This window comes from Molothrus aeneus, chromosome 9 (genome assembly GCF_037042795.1).
Source record: "Molothrus aeneus isolate 106 chromosome 9, BPBGC_Maene_1.0, whole genome shotgun sequence".
Classification (NCBI taxonomy): domain Eukaryota; kingdom Metazoa; phylum Chordata; class Aves; order Passeriformes; family Icteridae; genus Molothrus; species Molothrus aeneus.
In genome coordinates this window covers 1,856,469-1,870,642 of record NC_089654.1, presented here as the reverse complement: position 1 = coordinate 1,870,642, position 14,174 = coordinate 1,856,469, and the positions used below count along the sequence as shown (strand labels likewise).

Sequence of the window (14,174 nt, the reverse complement as noted above, 5' to 3'; positions counted from 1 at the left end):
TCTGCACCGAGGAAGGGACACACACACAGAGACGGGGTGACACACGCGCGCACAAGGAATGGCACCCGCGGAGCCACACACGCAGAGGGAGTCACACACACACACACACACACACACACACACACACACAGAGCGAGTGACACGAACACCCACAGTGACACAGACGCACGCACTGGGGGTGACACAGACTCTCCCCGCGGTGTCACCAGCGCCGAGCAGCCCCTGGGCACGGCGGGCTGTGCGCTGCCAGGCTGCTGGCAGGCTGTGCACCACCTCCAGGCTCTGTGTCTGTGTGTGTGCGTGTGTGCCATCCACAGGTTGTACCTCCCCGGGCTGTGGTTTTTTAGCTGTACATCCACAGGTTGTACCTGCTCCCCGGCTGTGCTTTCCAGCCGTGCATCCCCATCCCGCACGCCCACGGCCCCGTGTTCCGCCTGTCCGCAGGCTGCGCCCGCCGCCGCCGCGCCCGCCCCGGTGGTCGCGGTCCCCCGTGGTTCCCCCTCGGCTCCCAGCGGGCTCGGCCGTGCCGGGCGTGCGGGACGTGCCCCGGGAGCCGCTTCCATGGGCGGCGCGGCTCGAGCAGAGACGCGGCGAGCCGGGATGTGCCGGAGCGGGGCACACCGGGCCGGGACGCGCCGAACCGGGACGCGCCGGGCCGGGCCGTGCGGAACCGCGGGGGCCCCGTCGGGCCGGGGGATGCGCGGGCGGCTCCGGGACTACAAATCCCAGGGTGCCGCGGCCCGAGGGGGCGGGCGGGGGGAGCGGCCGCGGGGTCCCCCCGCCCTGCTGATGTGTCCGGGCGGCGCGGGGGGAGCGCGGCCGGGGCGGCTGACGCGTGTCCTGCCCCGCAGCGCTCCGGCGCCCGCAGCCGGCCATGGCCTCCAAGCTGCTGCGGGCCGTGGTGCTCGGCCCCCCCGGCTCGGGCAAGGGCACGGTGTGCGAGAGGATCGCCCGCAGCTTCGGGCTCCAGCACCTCTCCAGCGGGCAGTTCCTGCGGGAGAGCCTCGGCGGCGGCGGCGGTGAGTGCCCGCGGGGCCGCCCCGTCGGCACCGGCACCGGGAGCGGCAGCGGGAGCGAGGGGTCCCTGCCCGCGCATCTCCGGCGGGGCAGCGCTGGGACGGGGTGGGGATGCGGATGGAGATGGGGGCGAGATGGAGACGGGGATGGATGGGATCCGCGTCCGCGGCGGGTGCACCACAGGTTGTTTTCTTCCCGTGCGTTTGGCAGAGCTCATTCATCGCCCGTTCCCTCCTGCCGGAGCTCACGGAGCCGCTCGGGAACAGCGGGATGGGAAGCCGCGGCTGCCGTGGGTGTGCCGTGGTTCTCTCATCGCCGTGCGGGGTGGTCGCGGCTCCGGAGAGGCCGGTGGAGACCCCAGCTGGCCGCGCACCCAGGGCGATGGGCCGGCGCCGTGCGGGGCTCGGGGCGTGTGCTGTGGTTATCAATAACTCCATCCCGCCCCGGGGATGCGCGGCAGATGGCTGGGATGCTGCGGCATTCCCACGGCGGCACGGATGGATTGGGAAGGAGCGTTTGTCCGGAGGGAAAACCTGCCGGGAATATCACCGGCTGCCCTGGCCGGGTCCCAGGAGCGGCGAGCGGCAGCAGATGGTGTCAGCACCCACCTCGCACAGGCACCCCCGCACACCCGGCTTTCCGCCTGGGCAGTGCTGCCTATCCCGTGTCAGACACCCCAACCCAAACCCCTGGGAGCCGGGATGTGCTGTGCCCGTGTCCCTCGGGCGGTGAGCGGCTCCCGGTCCAGGCTCGGCGGGATTGGGCAATCCCGGCGCGGTTCTTTTCCCAACACTTCCTTCTGTCCTCTGCTAACGCGTGAAACACCGGCCCGGGGGGAAGCTGACTCACCGGGCAGGGGAGCGGTGAAACGACCTCGGTGCAAAACAAGCCGAGAGGATTTAGAAGTGATTTCTATTTTAGAAGGATGGCAAAAACAGAGAGGAAAATTAGGTAGGATAAAGTTTTGGAGAGGTGCGTGGTCCGGCAAGGGCGTTGCACACAGCTCTGTGCTGGTCACTCATGTAAAAATACCCAGATTTCCTTTTGTAAATAAATAGGACAATAATGTTTTCTTTAGAGGGAGGCTCAAAATTTGGAAATTTTCGATGAGGGCTTTGGCTGAAGGACAGAAATCTGGGCTGGAAAGCAAGGAGAGGTGCAGCAAGTGGAGAGGGGCAGCCGGTGCCTACCCAGGAGCTGCCACAGCCAAGCTCTGAACCATCAACTGTCCCAAACTTCACTTTTCAACCCATGCTCTTGCCACAGAGCTCCTCTGGGGACACTGAGAAGCACTAAGAGTTAGCTGAAGGTGTCTTGGGTACATTCAGAAGGAAACAACACGGAGAAATGCAGGGAAAATTACTCAGAAGGAAACCAGCCGTGGTTTGGTTCATCTGGCATGACATTTGGGTCCCACCTTTGACTCAGCCTCTGTAACAGCTCTCACTGAGCTCCAGTTATTTGGTGAGTTTTTTTTTAGTTTTTGTTTTTGTTTTTTTTTCCTGCTATTTGCTTTGGACAAGCTGTTACATGACTGTGCTCCGGGGGAAACGAGGTGGAAGCAGCTCCTCTTCCCAAGTTTATCAGCTGCGTCACCAGCTTTGTGCTGTGGGGAGCTGGGGCTCTGCAGAACCAACAGACCCATTACAGGCTCATCATCCCAAAGGCAACTGTGAATCCTGTGTTTTTACAGGGATCTTGGCCTGCTGTGTCAGTGCTCCAGGGATTTTCCTGCTGGCCACTGCCAGGCATGAAGTGGCCACGGCTGAGGGTTTGGGGGCACAGGAGGCTCCTGCTGCTGGAGGAAGGCTGAGTTCCCAGCATGGAGAGCATTCCAGGCTGCTGCTGGAGCTGCTGGTGGTGGTCTCAGGGGACAAAGACTCACTTTTGGGGCAGGTGAAGCAGCTGAGTGCACGGCTGCTGCTGGAGGGCTTTGAGCTGTGCTCCAGCAGCCCCCAGGCACATCCGCCCCCAGCCGTGTGTCCCCTAATTAGTGCCTGTCAGCAAGTGGCTGCTCTGCTCCAGGGAAAGGCCTTTGAAACACCTTGGAAAACTGACAGGCTGTGTTTTGGTGCCAGGCAGGGGTGCTGGAGGGTGGTGAGCCATTTTTCTGGCCAGCATTTGCCCCGGAACCCTGGTGGTTGTCTCTGGTGCTGGCAGCATCCCCGGGTCTTAGCAGGACTCTGCAGCTCATTTGCCAAACAACTGAATTGCTTGTCCTGGCTTTGTGGGGTCTTCTGTCTGTCCCACTGCTCCCTGTCAGGTGCTCTCTTGGAGCCAGAAGTGGCTCCTGTCCCCTCCTCGTGACAGATTTCCTCTGTGAGCATCCACCAAAGCATGAACAAAACAAAATTCCCTGGGGGATGTGGGCTGTGCATGGCCCCACAGCCCTTCTGCACACCTTGCCCACAGATTGTGGCCTTTGCTGGCCACACTGGCCTGGGTGGTGGCCAAAGCTGAGCCCAGGGATGCAACCAGCCAGTCTCTGCTTTTCCATAGGTCCCTGCTGTATCCCTGTGTGTGGGAGCACTGCTCTGACCACAGGGATCTCTCCCAGTCCTGGCTGCTGCCCTCCAGACAGAATTCACACAGAATTCACAGAATGACTGGGTTGGGAGAGGCCTCCAAGACCATTGAGTCCAGCCCAGCCCCAACACCCCAACTAAACCCTGGCACCCAGTGCCACATCCAGGCTTTGTTAAACACACCCAGGCATGGGGACTCCACCACCTCCCCGGGCAGCCATTCCAGAACTTTATCACCTTTCTGGAAAAAGCTTTTTCCTGCTCTCCAGCCTGTATTTCCCTTGGTGCAGCTCGAGGCTGTGTGCTCTGGTTGTGTCAGTGCTGCTGCAGAAAGAGCCCAGCCCCAGCTGAGCACAGGCACCTTTCAGACCCCACTGTCCATCCTGTAAGCCTGAATCTGGGGCCAGATAAAGCTCCTGCTCCCTAAAATCACCTCCTGATGCTGAGGGCAGGGTGGGTGCAGCATCTGAGTCAGGAAAAGGGTCACAAAACTGGGGTGACACCTGCTGTGGTTTGACTGTGCTGGTGCATTGGTGCCCCATTCACCCCCAGGGCTCCTCCTCTCTGTTAGCTCCAGGCTGGGGTGCTGTAGCCTAAATATTGGGGAAAAAAAATCCTGGGAAAGGTTTTGGAGAGGGAGAAAGTCCAGGGTTGTGCTGCAGGCTCTGGAGGCTGCCCAGGGCTGTGTTTGGGAACAGCTTCTCCTCCAGCCTGTCCTGCCTGGCCCTGGGTGGCTGCTGGGTGGCCTTGGGGCTGGGACACATCCCCTGGGGCTGGAACATGTCCCTTACAAATACTAGATCCCTTACAAATACCTTACAACTTACAAATATAAAAAATACCGCTCTATACCTACAAAATAAATCTATAATTACAATTTAAAAAACCTAAAAAAACCCCCCAGGGATTATGCATCCTTTATTATAAAAAATCCCATTACAATTAAAAAAAACCCGACCTTATTATCTCAATAAAAAATAAAACTAAAAATAAAGTTTTAATAAAAACCACAAATACACTCACTACTCTAAAGCTAACTTAAAAAACAAACAATCCCATCTAAATAAACCAATAACCCCTAAAAAAAACCTAAATAGCCCCAAAAAATTAATTAAAAATTACAAAAAAGCCACACTAAACCAAAAAACAATTCCTAAAATTCTCCAATATTTATAATTAATTAAAAAAAACCCCAATTCTTAAAAATTACTTCAAAATCTCAAAAATAATTAATAAAATAATAAAACAAAATTTGAAACCACTACAACCTAAACTCCCTTCTCTTTCAAAGATCCCAAAGAAATAACCTGTGATTATCATCAATTGTCCCTTGGGGCTGGGACACGTCCCCTGGGGACAGATCAAGGTCACACGGGGGGAGCCACAGAGAGCTGGGAGTCCCGTGAGTTTCAGGGCAGCTTAAACCCACAGTCGTCAGATTAATGGGATTAAAGCAGGAGTTGGAAGGCTGGCTCTGAGCACAGCACACTAAAAAGCCCTTTGCTCCCTGGAGTAAGTGCAGAGTAAAGCCTGCACCCCCTGTGACCAGCCCAGCAATGGGGTTCGGTGCTATAGGGTGAGCCCCAGCTCCTCATGGGGGGCCAGGAGCTCCCTCCCTGCTCAGGAAGGACCCCCAGACCCTGCTCCCCTTTGGAATGGAGCTTTTCCATGGGCTGGGGGCTGGGAAGGGGATGGCAAACGGTCAATTTGGAGTCTAAACTGCCTGGAAGGAACGCCAAGGGCTGGGAGGTTGGGGTGATGCTCTCAGCACGTCCTGGGGGTCTGGAGAGCCCTGCAGGTCCTTCTGCAAATCCAGGGCTGTTCCTGCTTGGAGAGAGGAGATGGCGCAGTGCTCTGGAGGAGGGAGAAGCCCCTGGAGCTTCACCCATGGAGGGGACAGGGGAGCAGCAGGGATTGTCCGTGGTGGAGCCGTGGAGAGCTGTCCATCTGTCCTGGGCCGTGGGAAAGCTGCAGCCCCGGGGCTGTGGGGCTCTGCTGTGTTCCCACACTCCCTTCCCAGCCCTGCTGGGCTGTTCCTGGCCTGCAGCTCCAGGCCTGGCTCCAGCAGCCCTGCTGAGCCACAGCTGCTCCCTGGGGTGGCCATCTGGCCTCAGGTGACAGCCAGACCTGGTGTGGCCTCTCCAGGCTCCTGGCATGGCCATCCCCCCTCGGGTGACAGCCAGACCTGGGGCGGCAGCTCCCGGTGCCCTGGGTGTCCATCCCTCCTTGGGTGACTGTGGGGGTGTTCGCAGGGGTCCCAGGATGAGGGAAGAGATGAGAATGTTGACTCCATGTTTCAGAAGCCCTGATTTATTATTTTATTATATGTATTATACTAAAACTAGACTAAAAGAATGGAAGAAAGGATTTCATCAGAAGGCTGGCTAAGAATAGAAAAAGAAAGAATGATAACAAAGGTTTGTGACTGACTGAGACAGTCCGAGCCAGCTGGGCTGTGATTGGCCATTAATCAGAAACAACCACATGAAACCAATCCCAGACCCACCTGTTGCATTCCACAGCAGCAGATAACCATTGTTTGCATTTTGTTCCTGAGGCCTCTCAGCTTCTCAGGAGAAAAAAATCCTAAGGAAAGGGTTTTTCATAAAAGATGTCTGTGACAGGTGACAGCCAGACCTTGTGTGACACCCCCTGGTCCCCTGGCTGTCCATCCCCCCTCGGGTCACAGCCACACCCTGCCCAGCAGCTCCCGGCTCCTCCTGGAGCGAGCTCATTCCCTGTGAGCCTCTGGCGCTGCACAGACCACGCCAATAAATATAAAAAAATCCCCAAATCCTGTTTTTGTAGTGCTGCTGCTGCCCTCAGGGCTCCGTGCTGTTTGCACAATCCGCAGGCTGCTTTTTCCATCCCCGCGTCCTTGGCTTTCCCAGGCGGGAGCGTGGTGACGTCTGGGAGGTGACAAAGAAGCTGTCATTGGGAAAAGGTGTTTTCTGCCCGGGGCCAGCTGGAATTCCTGCCGGCATGGAGGCAGTGGGATGGTCCCGGTGACTCAGCCCGTGAGTCAGCGCTGCCCTGCTCCCGGGCAGGTGGGATGCTGGATTCCAGCACCCTGCGCTTCTGGCCCTGCTCCAAGGAGAAGGAGGCTGGACCTTCCTTCTGGTGCTGGGAGAAGGACACACACAGCAGGGAAAAATCTGAGCGTTTTCCAGGCAGATTCTTTGGATTCTGGGTTAAACCTGGGAGTGTGTCACAGAATTCACAGGATTCATAGAATTCACAGAATTATTGGGTTGGAAGAGACCTTCAAGATCATCGAGTCCAGCCCAGCCCAACACCCCAACTCAACCCTGGCACCCAGTGCCACATCCAGGCTTTGTTAAACACACCCAGGCATGGGGACTCCACCACCTCCCTGGGCAGCCATTCCAGAACTTTATCACCTTTCTGGAAAAAGCTTTTCCCTGCTATCCAGCCTGTATTTCCCTTGGTGCAGCTTGAGGCTGTGTGCTCTGGCTGTGTCAGTGCTGCTGCAGAAAGAGCCCAGCCCCAGCTGAGCACAGGCACCTTTCAGGAGCTGTGCAGAGTGATGGGGGCAGCCCTGAGTCTCCTTTTCTCCAGGCTGAGCACCCCCAGCTCCCTCAGGGATTCCTCACAGGGTTTGTGTTCCCAGCCCCTCTCCAGCCTCATTGTCCCCTCTGGATGAGCTCCAGTGCCTCAACGTCCTTCCCAAACTGATGGCCCCAAAACTGGACCCCTGCTCAGGCTGGTTCTTCCCTTAGAACAGATGAATTCTCTCCAAGAATTGTTTATCTTGCAGAAACCCCTCCTGCCGCTGAGTTCACCCCCAGGCAGGGGCAGGTGCTGCCCACGTGGACACCTCGCTGCAGCCTGGAGAGCCGGAGCTGCCTCCAGTGCAGGATCCTGGGGTTATTTTTAGAGAGGACTCACACTTGGAGAGGGCTGAAATGTGCTGTCCTCACCAGAAAGGGTGAAAAAAATAGATCAGGGGATTGTTCATTTCTGGTGACAAATGCTATTTCAGCTGCTGTGGGAAGACAGAAGAGATGTCCGTGGGGTCCTGGTCCAAGGGAAAGGGGCTGGAGCTCTCCTGGGGCAGGTGCAGGGCTTGTCACAAACAGGGACAAAGAATATTTCCATTTTCCAAATGTTTTCTTTGTGTTTCTGAGGGGATGAAAGAAAATAATGGCAAACATCCATCATGGAATTGTTTGAGTTGGAAAGGACCTTAAAGTTCATCCAGTTCAACTCCCTGCCATGGACAGGGACACCTCCCACTGTCCCAGGTGCTCCAGCCTGGCCTTGGGCACTGCCAGGGATCCAGGGGCAGCCACAGTAAATCTGGGAATTCTATTCCAGGGTCTGCCCACCCTCCCATCCAGGAATTCTTTCCCAATCTCCCATCCATCCCTGCCCTCTGGCACTGGGAGCCATTCCCTGTGTCCTGTCCCTCCATCCCTCGTCCCCAGTCCCTCTCCAGCTTCCAGAAGCAGCTGAGGCTGAGGCTGTGGGAGAGCCAGGCAGGAGCATGTGCACTTACCCTGCAGTTACCACAATTATGTTCTCAAGGATGTGATCTTGGCAATGATTTTCTTACCTGAGCTTGTCCTAAGTGGAGGCTGTGAAATCTTTCAGCCCTGGGGATGGGAAGCGGCTCAGGTGTTTGGGGCAGTCCTTACCTGTGCCCACATGGGAGCCATGTCCCGAACCAAAGGAGCACACCCAGGGCTTCTCTCTCCACCAGCTTGGCTTGGCTGAGCCCAGCACACTCCTGCTCCCAGGTACCTCAGGAATTCCCACTCCTCCACCCTAAAAGGACCGTGTGGCCTTTCCACCACCAGCACAGCGATGCTGCCAACAATCTCCCAGGCAGAATTTGAGGGGGTGTCATATTTTTGAAGTGGAAATGTCGTGATTTTTTTTTTCTCTCATCTCTTTTCCTTTCTTGTCTCGAGCAGAAGCTGGAGCCCTGGCCCAGCAGTACCTGGAGCGAGGGCTGCTGGTGCCTGACCACGTCATCACCCGTGTGATGATGGCCGAGCTGGAGAAGCGGCGGGAGCAGCACTGGCTGCTCGATGGTGAGTCCAGAGGGGAATCCCGGCCCCTTTGGGACATTCCTTTGTTCCCCATGGTTTGGCAGCCCCAGGAGAGAGGAAAACCAGGAGGGGGAGGTGGGAGGAGAGGCAGGAGCTGAGCTGCTGGCAGGGACGTGTCCCGCTGGCCTCGGCACGTGCGTGTCCAGCTGAGCCCTTGGCACGTGGCCGGGAAAGGGAAGGGCAGGGAGAGGAGCTGGGTGTTCCACAGAGCAGGGCAGGGCTGGAGACAGGCCAGGAAAAACTTCTTCCCTCCTTCACGTGTGTGTGTGTGTGTGTGTGTGTGCAGCAGCTCCGCAATCCCAGCCCAAAAGCCACCTGAGGTGAAGGGATGGGAGGTGCTGAGGGCAAACAGGCACAGCCTGGGGTCCCTGGCCATGGCTGGAAGGAGAATCAAAGAATCCCAGAGTGGTTTGGATTGGGTGAGACCTTAAAGCTCATCCAGGTTCATCCTTGCCATGGGCAGGGGCACCTTCCACAGGCAGGAGCACCTCCCACTATCCCAGGCTGCTCCCACCTGGTCTTGGACACCTCCACAGATGTGACAGCCACAGCTGCACTGGGCACCTGTGCCAGGGTCTGCTCACCAGGGAACAATTCCTAATTCCCAATATCCCATCCATCCCTGCCCTCTGGCAATGGGAACCATTCCTTGTGTCCTGTCCCTCCAGCCCTTTGTAAAATATCTCTCTCCCTCTTTCTTGTGGGCTCCCTTCAGGTCTTTAAAGTCCCTTCCTATCCAAACCATCTGGCATTCTGGAATTCTCTGCTCCAGCTGCTCAGTGGCTGCCCCAAGGAGGACAGGAGCCTTTCACTGCAGTCTCCTTGATGTCCCCCACATCAGCCAGCAGTTTGTCCCCAGTCTGTGCACAGCACTCTCACATTTTCCCTTCTCATTCCAGCACCAATCCCTGTTCTGCCATTGCCTGTGTCCCCCTGCCTGCCCCAGCCCCGTGCAGGCACCAGCTGAGCCCCGGGTGTCACATTTCGGGAGCTGTGGCTGCTGCAGGAGCTATTTTTTCTCGGAGCCATCTGGTGGTGTCTGCCTTTCCCCCGCCTGTGCCGCAGCGGGGCCGGGCCCGCGGCTCCGGAGCTGCCTCAGGGATGGCTTTGGCTCCATCCCGCTGCTTTCCAGCCGCTCATTCCCGCCCCTGTGCCCGCCCAGGTTTCCCTCGGACGCTGGGGCAGGCCCAGGCTCTGGATGGGATCTGCCAGCTGGACCTGGTGATCAGCCTGAACATCCCCTTCGAGACGCTGAAGGATCGGCTGAGCGCCCGCTGGGTGCACCCCGCCAGCGGCCGCGTCTACAACATGGACTTCAACCCTCCCCACAGCCAGGTGAGAGCCCCAGGAGAGCCACCTGCAGCCACCCACAGCGGGCAAACCTGCGAGAGGAGCCCTCTCTCTGCAGGAGCTGGGTGTGAAGGAGCTCTGGGGGTGAGATCCTGGGTAGAAGGGCTGAGAGCCGTGAGGAACTGCACTAAATGTTCTGAGGGATTGTGCTAAACTTTCCTGAGGAGTTGTGCTAAACTTTCCTGGGGGATTGTGCTAAACATTCTGAGGAATTGTTCTGAGGAATTCTGCCACTTTCCTGAGGAAAGCGGGATTTATGCAGACAGTGCAGGCTGCCCCAGAGCAGAGGCTGGGCAGAGCTCCAGAATAAAGCAGGGATTTATTCAAAGCATCTCCTCCATGGATGCACCTTGGGCAGCACCAGAGCCCAGCCAGGGCTGCACCCAAGATGAACCAAAATGGCCCCAAAATGCACGGCCGGGCACGGGCTCTGTCCCTGGGATCAGTTCTGCTCCATTTGCACCTTGCAGTTCATTGTCCCATTCCAGCTTTAGCCCCTGCAGTCCCACCCTGCTTGTTTTTCTCTCTCCAGCCCACGGGGTTTGTGCTCTGGGGCTGAGATTTGGATCATTTGTCCTTGGTGCCCAGCTGGAGCAGGAATTGTTTTGTCTCCCTGCTCTGTGCACAGAGCTCAGCATCCCCTGATGTGAAGCTCAGAACTGCACACTAAAGCAGCACAGAGTCTGAAAAAGAGAAAAGCCAAAACCTGAGGCATGACCAGGATGAGGCCTGGGGCAGCTGCAGGGTGGGTGATGGGTGGGTGATGTCCCTGTGTGCTCTGTGTCCCCTCAGCGATGGGTGGGTGATGTCCCTGTGTGCTCTGTGTCCCCTCAGTGGTGGGTGGGTGATGTCCCTGTGTGCTCTGTGTCCCCTCAGAGGTGGGTGGGTGATGTCCCTGTGTGCTCTATGTCCCTCAGGGTGTGGATGACCTGACGGGAGAGCCGCTGGTGCAGCGCGATGAGGACAGGCCCGAGGCCGTGGCCGCTCGCCTCAGGAAGTACAAAGATGCTGCCAAGCCCGTGATAGAGCTCTACAAGTGAGTTGGGCAGGAGCAGAACTCCCAGCAGGGCTCTCAGAACCCCCCACCAGGCTCTTTGTGCCCTGCCCACATCCCAAAGAGCCCTGGCAGATTTCTGGGCCAAGCTCTGAGCCTCCCTTGGAGGAAGGAGGGTGATCCAGAGAAATTCCCAGCTCTGGTTGGTCCTGCTGGGGTCATCACATGGGAGGGGGATTTTGGCCTAGGTCCAGGTGGGACATGCCATGAAAAATCCATCCAGGGCACTGAGGGGTTTGGATGAAGCACAGGGAGGTTGGCAGGAGGGCAGGAGAAGGGAGAGACCCCAGCACTGGCTCAGATGGATCTGCTGGGACAACAGGGGCGTTCCAGGGCTTGTTCCCCTTGTGGGGCTGCTGTTCCCTGTGGAACTGCTGTTCCCTGTGGAACTGCTGTTCCCTGGAACTGTGGGGCTGCTGTTCCTTGGAATTGTGGGGCTGCTGTTCCCTGGCCAGTTTGGGAATGATGGATTGCTGCAGGGTGGTAAATCTGCTGCTCAAAGGGAGTAGAAGCCCAGGAGTGTTTTTAAGTACATGGGGGGGGGGGGGCAAAGTTTCAGAATCCCAAGCAGAATCCCAAAATGGTTTGGGTTGGAAGGGACCTTAAAGCCCATCCCATTCCATCCCCTGCCATGGGCAGGGACACCTCAGGGTGCTCCAAGCCCTGTCCAAGCTGCCTTGGTTGGGATGGGCTTCTCCTGACTTCTCTCACCTTTTTTCCAGGAGCAGGGGCATCCTTCACTCCTTCTCTGGCACAGAGACCAACAAGATCTGGCCCTACGTGTACAGCCTGCTGTCCAGCAGGATCCCACCCATCCTCTCAGAGAAGGAGCACTAACCAGCCCGTGCCAAGCACCAGGATCTCATTCCATCCTGGATTTGGTTCCCAGAGCAGTGCCAGGGCTGTGCTGGGCTTGGGTGCTCATGGCTGGGTGACATTGGTGGGTACCAGTTACAGCCAGGATCAGATCTTTGTTTGGAAGGTCAAGTCTGCTGGAATAAGAGGTTTTTCCCTCTTTTGGGGCTATGGAGCTTTCCTGCCCGTGGTCCATCCTGGCTTGGTGGTGCTGACAGGGGCATTGGTCATTCCAGGTTTACACAGCTTTGCCATGGTGTCCTTGCCATCCCTTTCCAGCCCCAATCCCTGGCTGAGCCCACACGTGCCATCCTGCTGCTCCACAGGACCATTTACTGCTGAGGACTCTCTAGCTGGGGTGGTAGTTTTCTATAAATTATTTTCTATTAAATGTATTTCTCAGAGAAATAAAGCTCTAGAAAGCAACACTCAGCCCAGTGGGAATTTTGGGAGCACCATGGCAAACGTGTGTACCACAAAGCTGAGAGATGTGGGGCTCACATTTCCAGCATGAATACATGTGAAAGAGGAAAAGCTTGGAGGTGAAACTCTCCCTTGTACCCCTTCCACGGGGAGAGTGGAATTCCCTGCTGGAAAAGCTGCTGTGCAGGTTTTTATGGAATGCTGTGACACTCAGCAGGACCTGGGCTGGGGATGAGTTGCACTCCTTTGTGCTTTCCTGGTTTATAGCTTTCAATCCTCCAAGATAGCAAAGTCCTAAGAGTTTCTCCCAAAGATTTATCTCCACGTGTGCTTCAGTTCTGGGGAGGAATCAGCTCATTCCATCTTCTGTGCTGCCTTTGTCCCCGAGGTCCCCTGGCCAGGGGGTCCCTTCAGCTGCTCTTGCTGCGTCCCCCAGCAAAGTGACTCCCTCCCCATGAAACCCCCGAGATCTTTCCTTCCTTGGGATGCAGCCAGGGCCATGCCCAGGTGTTTTCCCACGATTTCCAGCATCCTTGGGTTGTGGTGGGGCTGGGCTTTTCTCAACTGGAAGTACTGTCACCCTCTTTTTGTAGGAGGCAGTACCCGAGCAGTGGGGACAGTTCTGGTCTCCTCGAGTTGCCTTATTTTATAAACTATATATTTAAGGAAAAAGGAAAATCAAAGCAAGATGTGTATTTGTAAAAGTTTAAAACAAACAAACAAACAAACAAACAAACAGTGCTGAATTTTAGCATCACCTTTTGGGAATTGTGCACGGAGCTGCTGGATCTGCAGGGAATTCTGCTTCTGCCAGGGGGGCTCACAGGAGGGCAGGAGCCTGGCACCTCTGGGGTTAATCAGAGCACCTTTATGCTGCTGGATGTCCCTGGGATTATTTTTCCTTTACTTTCCCTGTGGCCCACAGCAGGGAAAGGGGAATGACCAGATTTGCTGAGCATCCTCGTGCTGACCAAGGATCCCCTAAAATCTGCTTCATCCTGGTGCTCTCCCCAGTGGGGCCAGAGTGGGATCCCTGCCCACATCCCCCCTGCTCACCCCTGCCTGGGGAGAGGCCAAAGGGCTCCCACCCTGCTCCAGGTGGGAATTTTCCAGGTGGGAACAAAGAGATTGTCAGGTCTCACTGCTGTCCCAGGAGGCCTTTCCATGCCCTGGTGCTGGGAGGCTACAAATCTTCCAGCTGGCAGTGAAAACCTGTTTCAGAAAGATTTGGGATTTTCCCACAAGCCTGGGATGAAGGTCTGGGCTGGTTTTAGACACAAATCCCGACACAGCCAAAACCTGTCTGCTGCTTTCTTTGGAACAGCTTTGGGCAGGAGAGGAGGAGGTTTTAGTTTGGTTTTTTTTATAAAAGCAGCCAGGCAGAGGGGCTGATCCCTGCTTTGCCTTGTCCTGTCCTTGTGTCCTGTCCTTCCCTCCTGCAGAATTCCTCCTGAAGAGAGAATTCCATGCAGCCCAGCACAGGACAGGTCTGCAGATGCCTTTTCCAGGCTTTCAGCCCCTATAACTGGTGTGGAAATCCCGTGGCTGTGCATGCATCCGGCCCTTGGGCTGGAATTTTCTACCGGACCTGTTGCATTTTCCGAGACCAAATTCCAGCAGGGAATTCGTCCCTGGCTGTGCCCCTGCCGTGCTCCCCTCGGGTATTTTACTGTGAACCCCAAGCCTTTTGTAAAGCCACAGCAATTTTGTACCGACCCGCGATACTGTGTGGAGGGAGGAGCCTCTCTCCCCCCTGGAATGTCACGCCGAGTTTTCTTCCCGGAGTTTTCTTCCCGGAGTTTCTTCCCGGTGAATCGCTGCAGCTGTGTTACTGCTCTCTCTCGAGATGTAAATAAAGATTTTCTCCTGCTGGTC

General features: G+C 56.6%; 1 protein-coding gene across 1 annotated transcript; it reads left to right on the top strand.

Annotated features, from left to right (window-relative positions):
* Positions 1-838: 838 nt before the first annotated feature.
* AK4 (adenylate kinase 4) lies at positions 839-14,174 on the top strand. Its single transcript, XM_066555529.1, has 5 exons — positions 839-1,019; positions 8,480-8,599; positions 9,780-9,952; positions 10,885-11,003; positions 11,744-14,174. The coding sequence occupies exons 1-5, from the start codon at positions 875-877 to the stop codon at positions 11,856-11,858; spliced, it is 672 nt and encodes a 223-aa protein (XP_066411626.1). The 5' UTR covers positions 839-874; the 3' UTR covers positions 11,859-14,174.

Bases quoted from the DNA above. Each gene is read 5' to 3' on its own strand.
- AK4 (XM_066555529.1), top strand. From the start codon at position 875: ATGGCCTCCAAGCTGCTGCGGGCCGTGGTGCTCGGCCCCCCCGGCTCG. The intron at 8,600-9,779 runs GTGAGTCCAGAG...GTGCCCGCCCAG, and splicing joins GCAGCACTGGCTGCTCGATG to GTTTCCCTCGGACGCTGGGG. The intron at 11,004-11,743 runs GTGAGTTGGGCA...CCTTTTTTCCAG, and splicing joins CCCGTGATAGAGCTCTACAA to GAGCAGGGGCATCCTTCACT.